At 39.9% G+C, this 15131-nt stretch overlaps 1 protein-coding gene across 6 annotated transcripts in view; it reads left to right on the top strand.

Annotated features, from left to right (window-relative positions):
• Positions 1-15131, top strand: part of LOC114873502 (disheveled-associated activator of morphogenesis 1) — a 38053-nt gene that overhangs the window by 16668 nt on the left and 6254 nt on the right. For 3 of the 6 annotated variants that reach the window (XM_029181931.2, XM_046286415.1, XM_029181923.2), the window contains exon 2: positions 13216-13323. In XM_029181931.2, coding sequence (XP_029037764.1) covers positions 13282-13323 — 42 coding nt within the window. In that variant the 5' untranslated portion in view covers positions 13216-13281. Of the gene's footprint in view, positions 1-5689; positions 6299-10963; positions 11033-11889; positions 12126-13215; positions 13324-15131 lie in introns of those variants that run through there. The other 3 variants (XM_029181915.2, XM_029181938.2, XM_029181905.2) reach the window with 3 other exon arrangements.

Genomic DNA, 15131 nt, shown 5'->3' with positions numbered 1-15131 from the left:
GTACCGGTGATCCATAGCGATTTCTCGTCATATCCATTGAATTCTTCATTATTTTCAATTATATTCAATTTGAAATGCTATCAATGACTATTCAACTCTAGCCCGGATCAATGGCGACTGAAACTTTCAAAACGAAAGAGTTTTATATATGAAAGAATGATTTTTAAAGGAATAATGTACAATTTTGAAAATCGGTCTCTCTCCATGGTCCGCCAATTCAATCGCATTACATGCCATACTTACAAAAGCATGATTGTATTCATTGTTAATGAGATGTTCGATGGTCTGTCGAACTTGAACGAACCAATAGAACATGAAAGGTTTACAAGGGACCGAAAGACTGTGCTTGGATCGTGCGTGGGCGTGTAGAGGGTCGCGCGGGCTCATTCAGACGTTATTTCGTTATTCCATTCTCGTTTGTGCTGATTTCGCGGACACGGAGTCCCTGAACGGCCACCTTCGTGGCTTTTCCAGCACTGTTAGAGATTTTCTGCACGTCGCGTACCTTTTGTCCGACAGGATGGCCCGCGGATAAGCTGCTATGAATTGCAGCGTGTCAAACGGACAGTTATGTTTCACAACGAGCTACCGTTAACGTCCTTTGCTTTGTAAATTTTCCCTGGTACGATTACGTGCTGGACATTCAGGAACATTCGTTCAGTTTTCTGTAACAATTCTCCATTAGCTTATTCATTATGAGAAACAATAGCTTTTGTGATTCAAATTAATTGGAAATTATAAATTCGCTTAGTTTTGCGAAATTTTTTTTTCTTGGTGAATGTAACGATGCAATGTACTCGAGCATGTACTGTCCAGCACTGTAAAAGTCAAAAGTCAGAAGGAGATGGTGGCGAAGAGAGAAAAGGAGGTCCAACTTAACGGGTCTTCCTCAGTAGGTCGATACGTGCAGTAGTTGACACCGATTAGGACCTCGAAATACGCATGTATCAGAACATTGTAATCGACACATAATAAAACACGGAAATACGTTTCGTCGTGCCCGTATGTGGGCTTCTAACCGGTCGTCGCACAATTCCTTTGATAATCCTGCAATAGAATGCAATAGGTGCTTGTTAGTAATTAAAGAGGCTGCTGCGATAAGGAGGCAGCTCCACTTTCGGGTAATTTGAATAAATTAATACCAATTAAAAATTAAGTGCTGAATTTATAGTCAATTTATATTGGTATTAATAAACTTTTACACTGAATTATTGTTTAATAAATATAATTTTTAATATTCGAGCTGCCTACTTTTAGTGCCAAAAGTAGAAACAAAATAGTAAACAGAGGTTGTATTTTATTCTGATAATTACTATAATGGTTAATATATTTAAAAGTAATAATATTCGAAGTTTATAACGAGGAATTATTTTCAAAATAAGTCAGTAGTTCTAATGTTAAGAATGACACTGTCTCTTGGTAATGGCTCCATTGTAACGTAACAAGAATTAACGATATGGGATGATTATCAATGACGCGTTGATGATGAGCGTTTATAGCCCGCCATGAATTTAACCACCCACCATAGAGTGTCACTTAGAGCACGAGCGTAGAAAATCTTTTGAAAATACACAAATTCTCCATGGTCATTGACGTTAATGTGTTCATTGTGTCGAGTCCATTGTACTATCCCGCACTTTCGATTTCTCTATTTTTCTTCGCGAATTTATGCTCGACGCGTGCACGATCGGGCGCGATAACGTTGAAACTTTTCTTTGTGATCGTCTCTTTAACGATATCCGGCGAAGCGTGTGAACATCGAGCTGTCTGTATGATTTTACATCGATCCACGTGTTAATTTCAATTTCCCCGATCGCCTCGCGTTCTCCTCGATGAAATTGATAGCGATTATTCCTATTTACGTCGTTAATTGAATGGAGCAAGAAGCGTACGCGAGAAGATCACTAGAATTTCCAAGACCAAAATAAAAGATCGAAAATGAGAAAGTTCTTGTAAATGGTTTTATAGAGCTGAAAAACGTGCGTCGTTTCCATGATTCTTAACGTAACAAGCCGGCTTTCGTTCGTAGATATCAATATTCATAGAATGCTGGGCGAGTTAATGGGACTCGAGTAATTAATTTAATTAACGTATTAATTCTTATTTCCTCGCCGTCTAACGATTTCACAGATTTCTATGTCTATGAATTTTTCCATTCGACGATCATCGAATAAATATCAATGACTTGTACATCTGTTACCGTCTCCGTGGACGTTTAACGTCGTCGACGAGTTTTTCGTGTTCATAGAAGATCGAGAGCTGGTCGCGTGAGTCGACGAGGACTTAATGGTGTCGCCGTTAATCGATCGGCTCGACTTGGCCAGGTTATCATAGGAATGCGCGTAAAGGTGCGGGTTCGTACGGCATTACCGGTGAAAACGAGCCAGAGAAACCTTCCGCTTCTTCGATCCTCGCCGTTTCCGCGAGCAATTCTGCTCTCCTACTTGGTTGCAAGGCTGCTGATACTCGGTTTACGAGCGCGGTTCATTTTACGAGCTTCGTATTTTTCTTCGGCGCAGAAAAATTAACGAGAAACATTGTATATTACTATACGAGCGATAAATCAAAGAAATTCTCTGCAATGGACTGTTAATCTCGAGTCGTTTAAATGTGACATAATTTTGCAGTTTCATGATCTTTGAAAATTGAAGTTCTACTGAATTGCAATTCATCCACCATCGCTATTAAGAGATCGATTTTTTTTAATTTGATAATAAACAATATTTAAAGTTAGAATGCATAATTATAACAATTTTTGTAGTACTATAGGGGGTCACGTTTTTCGGCACTCGTGTTCCTTTTTCTCAGTAACTAATCGACCCATCGAGTTAAAAATTTGTGAGTTTTTACTATCAAGGATAACACGTATTTTAGCCAGGGACTTTTTTAAAAATTCGCTCTATAACCAGATTGGCAGCACATTGATAGGGTTGCATAATTTTTTCTATTCAATATTTAAACATTCCTCTAAGTTAAAATACACATTGAGTATAATATTAGGGGTTCTAAAAATTTAAAGTTGATAGCTACGACAGATTCTGAGAAAAAGCAGTTAAATCAGTTTCCAGCTTTGTATGACATATTTCAAAGTCGTCTAATGCCGTCATCGTCCGCAGACGGAATCTAGCGGAGCAGGGGTCAGGTCATGGAGTCGTAGACAAGAATGAGCATAGCAATAGCCATGCCGAAGAAGCAGAACCACGTCGAACGGTTTCTAAATGGCGGTCGTTAAAAACCGTATAAGAAAGTACCGGTTTGTTTGCGCGGGTCATCGCGTTCAACGTGTGACTCGATGATTTTGATCCTCTGCTGTAGAACAGAACGTTCATTGAGTAAACGTGTACATATTTGATGTTCCCAAAATTTTTTGGTGTTAATCGAAGATGGCTTATACGTACGATCACCGATTCGACGTGGTTCGCGTGGTGCTCGACTCTGATTTAACTCGATTGAAATGTCGCCGGGATTCCGAGGACCACCGCGGCGAAGAATGCCTTCAAGGACGGCGATCGAGCGCGACAGGAACGAGGATGAAGCAAGCCCTCCTCCACCGTGGAAACAGGAAAAAATGCGGTGACGTTCGCGAGTCTCGTTTTACTTGCTGAAAAACCAGTCGACCAGCCGCGAGAAGAGACGAGAATGCATTCCATTGCAAGGCTACTGCCCACCATCGAGCAAACAAGGACAGTTTCTTTCCACCATCTCTTTAGTTCCCTAATTCGACCAGGAACGATCTCGATTTCCTATGGGACTTTCAATTGAAATTCATGTCTTCGACTTAGAAATTATTCTTTCTGTCTCGAAATACTCCTCGAAGCAGGTATCTTTATAGGTACCAAGAATCCGTCCGCAAGGTCGGCGACGCACGGTACTTAGACTCTGTTCCCTGTTTCGAGAGAAACTTACAAGGGGAACTACCCAAGTGTTATATGTACTCACTTATTAATGAAACTTTGCCAGCTTGTAGAGCTCGTCGAGCTGAACACGCCTATTTTGGGGACAGACGGCTAATCGTTTAAAAGATATTAACAATTACAGTTAGTTACTCTTTACATTCTGAAGTATGACAAACTCACACACGCGGTTCAAATCCTTGGTTCCCAACATATTTTTTTCTTTTTTTTTTAATGATAATTTGTCTCTTTTTGAATAACTATTACATAAAAATTATCATTAAAAAAAAAAAAAATTTTGGGAACCAAGGATTTGAACCGAAGATCTTCAGATTGCGAGTCATGAATCCGCTCCGTGGTTAAACATATGACTAGCAGTCTAAAGGTCCACGGTTCAAATCCTTGCTTCCCATATATTTTTTTTTCTTTAAATGATAATTTCTCTTTTTAAATAATTAAAATTCTATACAATTCTAAACTAAAATTCTATATTCTGTTTTGAATAATTACTATAGATACCAAGAATCCGTTCGGAAGGTCGGCGACGCACGGTACTTATAAATTGTTCTCCAATCTCAAGGTATTTCTCAAGGCGTTTACCCTTTATAAATACCAAGAATCTAAAAAATGGTTATTTTTCAAAGCGTTTCTCAAATACAAATGGTTTCTCCGTAGAAGCTGGCTTTTCACGTTTCGAGAGCATGCGGTTTGTGTGCATTCGCACACGTTCGTTTGGGCCGCTTTTTATTCCTACTCGCCCGCTACCCGTTTAAGTACAATGCACACGCAATCGTTCCTTAAACGCGAGTACGAAAAGTGTGCGGAAAAGAAGTCGAGATTCCAGGAGAGAACGGTCAGCATTTTCGTGCCTGTTCTAAATGCATCGAATCGCAAGAGGAGTTTTCATGGTTTTTTCTCTTTTGCACCCGATCGTTGCTAAGCCTCCTCTCCCTATTTGGGGTGCCTGCTCCTTTCCTCGATTGCACTTTCGAAACTACTTTTCCGTTCTGTTTGCCTCGATTTTACTCAACTTTGAAACATTACCAGAGAAGCTTCCTCGGGAAAAGAAAAAATATAACGAACCTAATTTGGATTCGTTTTTATTCAACGCACATGCTACGTTGTTGCAGTATCTTCGTTTCAACATCGATATCGCTATTGGCTTACGACCGGATATCTTTAGTGGCTCGTAAAATATTTTCCCTGCTACGTGCATATCTTCCCGTACGTACGTACGTCCCGACGAAATTACGTATTCGCCTGCATCGGTTTCCCATAAATATTCATTCTTCGCGCCCGACCAGAACTCGAAAAGCGTCGACCCGCGCAAAATTTGGGTCGTTCACGCCCATCCCGACCGACTTAATCTCCAAAACTTCTTCAAGACGTCTTACACAAAAAATCGCTACACCATGTACAATTTTTTTCATTCAAAAATCCCTTATTATTTATTTTTAATTACCTTAAATCCTGATTTTTTAAATCCTGTCGCTCAAGAAATAGAAATTTTCCTGATAACTCAAAGGGTTAATTCCAACCCTGTACCATTAAAGTACCATTTAACAATCAAGCCCGTCGAAACCTGTTGTTCGCTTCCGGTAACGCGACTTACGAGCATCGAAGACGATATCGGTCGGATGGGGCCAGGCAAAGATTAAGGTATCCGTGTTGAACAGTTCCCCCCGGAGTACAAGTAGGACCCCCTTCCTACCGCGTACCGGCAGGCCTCGGTGTGCACCTGTGCAGGTTGAGAGGTGTTGTGTTTTCACCTGGCAGTTCAACCTACAATCGCGAGCAAGGAGGTTGGTTCCGTAGCCGCTATCCTCTCACCGCGGACCTCGCACCGATCGTCCTACGCGAATCGTTCTGTTCGTCGACATGCTGACAGAAAATCGTTCGGCTAAACAATGAGAATCAATTCGAACCGGTGTTTGAACGAGCAATAATGTCGTGACAAGAGAGACATCCGATCTGGGAAGCCGACTTCATCGAGACAATTGCCAGACGAAGGAGAAAGGTCCGATGAGAAATTATTCCCGGAGAAACAGCGACTGGATGAGGCGCGAGGGGTTCGATTTCATCGCAGAATTTCCGCGAAACCGGTGGATTAATTAACTCGATTAGAGTCCCTCTTCTATGTAGCCGTTGAACGTTTCAACGCGATCGGACTCACGATTTCTCCGCTGACTGATAACGAACGAAATCGAAGTCCGGTGAAACTAGATACTGTTTTGATAGAAGAACAAGTTACGTTCGTGATATGAGTAACTCGCCATTGGCCGTGGGAGAATCTTGACTGATAAGGGAACATACTTGTCGCGTTTCGAGGACGGTTACTTTTGAAGAACGGAAGAAGATCACCGAAAATGGACACCGTACTGGAAAAGATGGGCAAGCTGAATCTGGTAACGTTACGCACCGTTTATCTTAACGAAGTGTATTTTTATATGGGAAGAGGAAATTATCGTAGCGCCACGTGCGTGTTTGAGTTCATTTATCAAACGCTATTTTACAAAGTACCGTTTTCAAGCTTAATATCGTAGATAGTTTCTTTGTAGAAAGGTGCAAATTTGCTTCGAGCATGAAGTGCTTTGAACTTCTCGACGGGGTCGATCGGTTTTTCCTTTGAGAATCGTTCAAAGACCGTCGGACGCGCTTCTTGTACTAAATTAAAATCACCTGATGCATTAGGTACATCGTGGCTCGTTTCCCTTAATTAAATATCGCTCGTTCCGCCCGTGGCAACGGGAGTTAATAAACTACCCTACGTTGTACGACATCCTTTTTGCGGAGGAACTTCCTCGAGTCTTTCGTCTACAAGATGTCTCAAAAATGGTGTTCGAAGTTTAAAAATACATTTTATTTATTCCCAAAAATATGAAAATCTTTTAACAAGTTAATGTTTGAAATTTTAAAAAGGGTCATCTGTATGCCAGCTGCTTTTGAAACGTTCTGTATATGGTTACCGCGTTTTTTTTCCGATTTCTACCAACTTTAGAGCAGCAACTAGATGTTTATCGATTGCCTCGTTACGATCGACTGGTTCGAGCTTGGCCGGATCGTTTTCTTTCGCCGGCGGAATCGCCACAGGCTTACAGAACAGTTGCGCGTTTCAACCTAAAGCTCGAGGTTCGAACGACCAGTTAGCCAGCTGCGGTAACCGCTAAATTACTAAGAATTATCCGGTGATATTGTTGAGGACAGTTTTTTCTCTAAATTACGAAATGGATCAGGATCAATTCCCGGTGCCTAGATGTTTCTTCCATGACTGTGTATCGCACAGTTGATAAATCACTTTTAAGAATATTCATTTTCTCGCGTGATTTTATTCTTTATGAAAATGATTATGGAAAAAAAGAGAAATCTTTATTAACAGTACATCTAATCTCGGCAGAAGTAGCATGAGAATCTTCTAAGATTCTTATTAATAATTACAATTTTCTTCAAAGATGAAAGAAAATTGATTTCTGTAAGAATCTTCCTGCTTGCTGATCGAGTAATTTAATATCTCGCAGTAGTCTACGTAAAATCCTTTAATTCCTTCGCAATTAAATTAATAAATCGCGTGGCAGGGCGAGCCTGCTCGAATTCATATTTTACCCAGGAGGATCCCGTTCCGTTGCACTGCTTAGCTCCTCGTCGAGCCTCTTCGCGATTACCTCTAATTAAAACGCGCGAAATAGAAGTAATTACGCGTAATTGGTATACGTAAATTGATTAGACGCGCGTCTCTTGTCCGTGATTCAAGAACTAGTCAACGAGGATTTGCATGTCCACGGTAGCACCTTCGTCAAGGTACATTCACCACCGTGCGCATCCGCGACTAATTACGAATTACACGATGCCGAGTGGAAGAACAAGAGGAAGGAATTCACAACGGTTCCTCGCTCGAATCGCTGGCTACGGGCATCCATTCGTATCCTAGGAAGTTCCTTGCGCCAGGCCATTGTCCTTGCACGGTAACCCGAGGGAACGCGAGATGATTTTTCAAATTGAATTTTCTTAATTTTCCAAGCTATCGCGCTATGAATATTTCCGATCCTTTAGCTTTCCAAGCTCTAATTTACTAGAAAATTCTCGGCAATCAAACCACTCCCATTGCGTTCTAAATAATGGCTTGCGCCGCTTGATCTCGCGAGCCGCTAAAGCATCCCTGTTCGAATTTACACGAGGTGTCAGATGTCGAAAGCGGCGGGCAATAATCGAGTATGGTGAAACGCGTGTGTAACAATGGTCGATGAAAAATAGTTAAATTATCGAATTCTCTCCCTTTCTCCCAACGAGTGTCCTTCTCTTTCTTTCCTCGATCGATACTCTCACCGAAGATATTCGGCAAGTGAAACTTTTTTCGGTCAGTCTTATCGATGGCGACCGATCGATGCCTTCCATATCTGGATCGTTTAATATTGTGGAAGAATAGAAATTCTTGGTTGATTACTTTCTCTATTTTCGACACACGGTCTCCTTGAAATGGATACTGATAATTGAACCATTTTCAGGTCAAAGTGATTAACTCTACTTTTTGTTTTTCGAAGTTAACACGTTGAATACGTATGTCTGAATAATTAAAAAAAATAATAAAAAAATATTATCTTAAATTCTATTGTATAAATAATGTAAAATAGCAAATAGAAATCTTGAAATTTGAAAATTAATTATTTCTGTTTCTAATAATTAGAGCTTAAATTTTCATAGAAAAGTAAAATAGATTAAATAGAAATCTTTGATAATATCGCTGAATTGTATAAAAATATTAAATTACGTCAATTATTTCTCTATGCTATTCATTATACAATGCAAAGCTAAAGCTTGTTAAACAGCTCATTTATTACCAATTTTTTCAAGACAAAACTAATCACTATGATATTTGAACTCAACAAACCTCGATCTTAATAGCAGCGCACGTATATTTCTCACTGTGAATAGTCGATTTCCAACGACGTATATATACGTCGTCCATAGCGAAAGGGCTAAGCAACCGAAGTTACGTGGTTAGTATAAATTATCGTCGTGGTCTCGTGTACATATCGGTGCTCGTTTAAAAAGGAAAGTCCAGAAATATCCAGGCTGCTCGTAGATCGATCATCGAAGCTGTTAAATGCACGCACAGCTCGGTTTCGCTTCCATTTTAACGAGCTAGTAAATCATCGAATTCGACTCCCTCGATGGTTCAGAATTTTCCAAAAGCCCTTTATTCCTTTCCAGCAGCTTGCACGAGAAACCGATCGATTTCGATACAACGATCGATCGATTCAAGATCGCCCAAGGCACTTTGTCCAATCATTCGAGTAGAAAGAACATCGCTACTGAATGACGATAAATCGAATGACTCGGGTGATGACAGATGATTCCACGTCTTATTATTTTATTACAAATCTTCTCTTGAAATATCGAATTGTTTGCCAGACACTGCTAGCAAAGTCTTCTTCCTTAAATATTGTATTTCCAACGATAACGTCATGTAACGTTACTGGCAATAAATTAACTAATCGGCACTCATACATAATTCTGTTTTACCTGAAATTCCACCAGCCAGTACAATTGTAAAAACACAAAACGTAGTATATTATTAGAAGCAGAGTCTCTCTGGTATCTTTCGAATTACCACCGCGCCTCTTCCTTTAATTAACTCCAATGGAACTTTACACCCGATGGAACGATACAATCGCCATTAAAATTACCATCGCTGATTAATCAACGGATTAGAGCAGAAGGCAATTAAGTCGTAGATAGTTTTTGTTCTTCTCCTTTGGAGATGTGTCCTACCGGCCGTATCGAATGTATAACAAGAATAATCGTGTGTAGAACGCCGTTCGCAATTAACGTTCTCGAATGATGCACGAGGTGGTCCGCGATGACAAATCACGCTGGAGCGTTTAACGTCGAGCTTTCTAGCAGCTTAGGAACTTGAAGAATAGCTACCGAGGTTGGATAACCGGTACCGTGAGATTCGATGCTTCCCTCGCTATTCCTTTTCATCTTTTGCCAACTGGTTTCAATAGAAATATTAGGAAACGCGTGTTAACGAGCTGAAGAAATGAAAACTGGAAACCTAAATATAGATTTAGAATATCCGAACCAAAATCGATCGATAGATAATTTTATTCAATTTGAAAACAATGAATGGATTCCTTCAAGCGAAACGATGCAACTCGCACCTTTGATCTTTCGTTTCTTCATTAATGGAAAACAATCAAGAGAATCGTCACGGTTAAGGGGACACCTAGCTCTAATTAAGCCATTCAACGTCCTCCATATGATCGTTCGTTCGAGAACCGTAGTTTGACCCACTTTCGCAAATCTTCCTGCACGTTTATCTATGCAAATTTCCTTTGTCCCTCGGCCGTGCGCTTACCGAGATATACTACCGCGATCTTTCTGTAAATCGTGTTTTAACAACAACGTCCCGAATATATTTTTTCCTTGCTCTTCGACTGGATCTCCGATCCACGCACGAAACTCGAAAGTTCACCTGTGCCCCGAGGAGGCCTCCTTTTGCGTGCCAGGAGATTTCAAGTCACCTTTTTGTCCGCGATGGGCAGAGCGAAAATCTACCTTCCAGCCACGAAATTTCTCGTTTATCCTTATTACTTAATTATTTCACCGGAGTTTTCACTTGGCATTCCAGAGACTTCGCCTAGTTTCTCTCGAACCGATCGCGCAGAAATCGTTTAATACGATTATGCAAGTTATTATCGTACGCATAACACTTCGCAGAATTGCACAGTTGAATAAATTACAAACAGTTGGAGTAGGTTTAATCGAAGGACGTTTATTTATTTATACAAGAAATCACTTGCGTTTCCGGAAATCGACAAATTGTATAGGCAGATGTTTTTTAATCAACGAAAGGGTTAATCGAAGAGGAAAATTCCTTGTAAGACGTTGACGATAATTTGCGAACCACTGGATCGTCTGCTCGTCTGTATTTACAGTTGCGAATCTGCAAGCCATGACAGACTGGCGTGTCTTTGCGTTTCGCAAAGGAAACGATTTAGGTGGTCGTAGATTAAGTTGTGCAGCCTTGGTGCAAAAAAACCTCTGTTTACAAGCGTATCTCGTAAGTCGACGAGCAATCTTCTGTCGCCGAGGAATTTTAGTTCGCGCTCGGTAGCCTGCAAATTGGAGCAATTTATAAGGTTAGTCCATCGATATTTCATGCACGCAGGGGAATATAAAAAAGAAATTCATATTTCATTCTCTTCAACGCAAATATTTTTCTATAAAAGAAGGGTGAAAATTGTTTCAGGGTTCCAAAATATCAAATCTTCTTTTTGACCTAAGAAATTTAAAAATTTAACATTTTTAAATCAAACATTTTTGATCCCCTAAAATTAAGTCAAAAAATATCCTCGGATCTCCGATTTCCGATGAAAAATTAGTAATCGATGAAGAATAAGCTCCAACCTCCCTGCAGGCTGGTGCTTTCTAAGAGAAAGGTGTCAAGCATGGACATTCATATTCGCCGCTTAACGATGCCGTGAAAATACGACAACGAGGGTAGCCGTCGATGCAATAAATTTTCGCGACAGTGTGGAAAGTGGCCGGCGATCGGCTCGTCGACGCTTGAAATTCCTCGGCAATCTTTTTCCATCCGCAGATCATCGATATGCAATACGATAGCTAAGTTTCTCCGTTGATATTTCCTTGCTGTTCACACGTGGTCCATAGTTAGCACTGCAAACGAGTGATAACAAATACCTGGGAGATAATGAGCCGCGCATCGAGGATACTGATAAATCTTTCTGTCTGTCGAACAGCTTCGATAAATAAATTAATAATCAAGCGAATAAAATGATTCGGGGAATAGAATAATTTTTCTTTTCTCTGATTCGAAAGACACTTCGGTCGGATTTATGTTATTATGCAGACACGCGTGATAACTCGCTGAAAGAAATTACCGGGGCTCTTTATTTTTTCCGTGCAAGGTGATAAGGAATTCGACGGCACGATAAGAGGTAACGTTGCGACTCGACCTCGTTGTCGTTGGCTCGAGCCTCTCGGTGAAGAGGCAGTCTCGCCGCCGCTCTAGACGCGCAAAAGTGAAATTCGCGAGTAATTGCATGGACAATTACGACGAATCGTGATCGTGTCGCTGTCTCGAGGGATTTTGTCACCGTGGAAAAAAGGAGCCTTGAATAAACAGGACGCATGTCGCCCAACGGTCAGCACGAGAACATCGAGTCCCTTCCGGAAGCGGTACAGGACGATAGGTCGTCCTGGTTCTTTGGCGTAGGATCTTGTTTATTTTATATTGTTTGAAACTGGAAAAATTCTAGAAAATTTAATAACGCGAAAATATGCAGATTGGTATCGAGAAAGTTCGTAAACATCAGGGAGTTTTGTTTAATTAAAAATTTCGTCGAAAGTTTGCGCTTCGCTTCCTTTTCTTTACGGTAAAGAATACAAGATGACACGTTGATGGGAGATAAATTTTGACCGTCAGAAAAAATTTACGATCCCTGATATCGTTCTGTCAACGAGCAAGAGATAACGATCGGTTCACGGTATCTTAAGGTTTGTTGACCCGAATTTAAGTCGTTCTTTCTGCGAACTGTTCACGTTCTCAACTTGCATCGAAAGTTGCACATCAATGACAGTTGCGTTGTTACGACACGCACGAATGCTGCGTTACGCTTGCGCTTCCGTAACAACTTATCTTACCTGTTCCTTTAATTATCCAATGGAAGAATTCACGTATCGGACAAAAGCGAGTGAAAGCCATCGATTATTCTTTTTCCCCATAGAAACGCATTTCCGCGATGAAACGCGACTTTGTATGCTTCCTGATTCGATTACGCTATGTTAATATTAATCAGCGTTCGATAATTAGACGCGAATGATTTCCTACTAGCTTTTCTCTTATAACGATGATGTACTTTATTTAATTATATAAATAATTAAACCTCCGTCGGCATACCGGATAGCTGAGTTCCAGGCGAAATTATCATTTCTCAGAACTAGCTTTCAAATTTTTATTTTTGTTGCAAGAAAATTTAAATTTTTCATTTAATTGTCACTTGTATGTTAAATTAAAAGCTTTAGTAAATATCTCAGAATTTTTTCAGATTTGTTTATACCCTGGAATTAAAAGACTCCGTTAATGAATATACTTCGCTATTACTTAATTGCTTAATTACTATACAGTAATAATAGACTTTGATTCATCCCGGTTCAATAATTTCTATTGATAAACAAAATACCTACAAATACTGTATTTATCTTTCTGTCTCTGTTTCTATTATTCTTCTAATCTGGTTCTAGAAATATTGAATTTCCATGATGCTAGATTTAGTACTAATTTTGCTGTCTTAATTTGCAGAGGATTCCGAGCTGTCCCGTAAAGAGTCCGCAGCCGTTGAAGGAGTTCGTGGGTCGCTGCCAGACGATGCCATCCCGAGTGAAAAAGTCTTTCTGTGGTTGCCTTCAGGTAAGAATTACCACAGTTAGAATTCTCATTTTTACCTCGAGAACCATTATAAGTTAACCTCCAGAGGGTTAATAATTCTGCAAATTGTACGTAAACGAGAAAAATTCAATCCGTCGAGTTGTTGAACGCTCTAACAGGAACAATTATCCGATCATAAAGCGCGAAAATTGATTCCGTGCTTTGGCTTAGGAGCCGCCAAGTAATTCCGCATTCTTCGTTCCGATTCGAGCTGAACAAGAGTCGATTGTGTATACATTTCCACGAAGTCGATTGTCGTTAGCAGATGGTTGCGTAAGTTGAGGCAGATTCAGCAGCTGGAACAAGAGAATGAAATAAACATTCTGTTTTCTCTACTCAAAGTGCCACAGTGATGTTAATTAATTTACAATGAATCATTTTTCAGCGTAAATCTTTGTGTTTTGTATAACTTGTCGTCTCGTTCCGGTGTCTAATTCGTAGACACCACGTCCGGCGCGTTTCTGCTTCAGAAGACATCGCGACTGATTTATCATCCGCTCGCGTGATATAATTGCGTGCGAAGTCTTGGAAGTATGAAGCTCCGTTAATGATTCAATCTTCAACACTTTCGATTCGATTAGTCTTTCTCCACCTAGCAATTCCAAGTTTCGTGCTCGTTAATTAATATTTATTTAGATGTCTAAGTTTCTTCTTAAGATCACTGGGCGTTTTCTATTCCTTTTACTTTTCCTCAGAATCTACTGCAGCTATCAAATTCAAATTTAGAGCATCTAGTATGATATTAAATGTGTATTTTATCCAAAGGGAATGTTGAAATATTGAATATTGAATTCTAGGTTGAAATATTAACTTCAATTTAGAAAATGCTGTCAATCTGGCTGCAGGCCAAATTTCAAAAAAATCTTAGGCATAAATACGTATTACCCTTAGTAGTAAAAACACATAAAATTTCAACTCGAACGATTTTGTCAGCATTTTTCTCTCACTTATAGCATCTGAAAAATTATATTAATTGTATTTAAAAAAAAAATCCTACTCTTTTCCACTCTCCTTAAATCTTCGATCCCTCCTTTCTATAATGGAAAGATTCTAGAATCCTTTAATAAGCGACTAGGTTAGATTACCAAAGCCACTTGGTTCGTTTAATAAAACGGATGATAGTCTCGATTCAACTCTCGTTTATCAAACAATCAAGGTGGATATTAAAACGTATGGCGGGCTCTCCCCATTTTCCTCAGGGAAGGTTAACACGCTATACTGCACTCGGAGTGCATCACTTTGCATTGCAGATGTCATTCGAGCAAGCATAACGGACGCAAGAATGCTTTGCATTTATGGGTGTGTACCGGACAGGGTAATGTAACCCTCCGCATCTCGCGATCATTTCAAACCTGTATATTTGTCATCTGTAATGAATCCTTTGACCTATTTTCTCTCACAGAAAAAAATACTTTCACAGTACTTATTAATTACAGTAGGTCAAAGTCATGTTCGGTGCAAAAAAAAACTTGAAGAATTTCTTATTAAGATCTATTCAGGAATAGGCCACTTTCACCGAAGCTATTTTAACAAAAACCTCTTTGGCGAACAAAATCCAATATCCGTCTCTCGATGCAAATGGATCTCTTTTCAATAAGAATCGAAATAAATGATCATTGAAAAAGACTACCCACACGCTTGTACACGAGCCGGAGATCCTTCATCGGCATCCTCGAGAATTCTGTAGTCCTTTTTTACCGGCAAATCCGTCGAACAAGAGATCCGATGGAATGCAGTACAGAAAGTCCGAAGACGATTAGTATCGCGTGTGACTCATGGAACACGGCGTT

The sequence above is a fragment of the Osmia bicornis genome, chromosome 7 (assembly GCF_907164935.1).
Source record: "Osmia bicornis bicornis chromosome 7, iOsmBic2.1, whole genome shotgun sequence".
Lineage (NCBI taxonomy): Eukaryota > Metazoa > Arthropoda > Insecta > Hymenoptera > Megachilidae > Osmia > Osmia bicornis.
The sequence above is the reverse complement of the archived record's forward strand: the minus strand, read 5'-3'. Positions and strand labels throughout refer to the sequence as shown.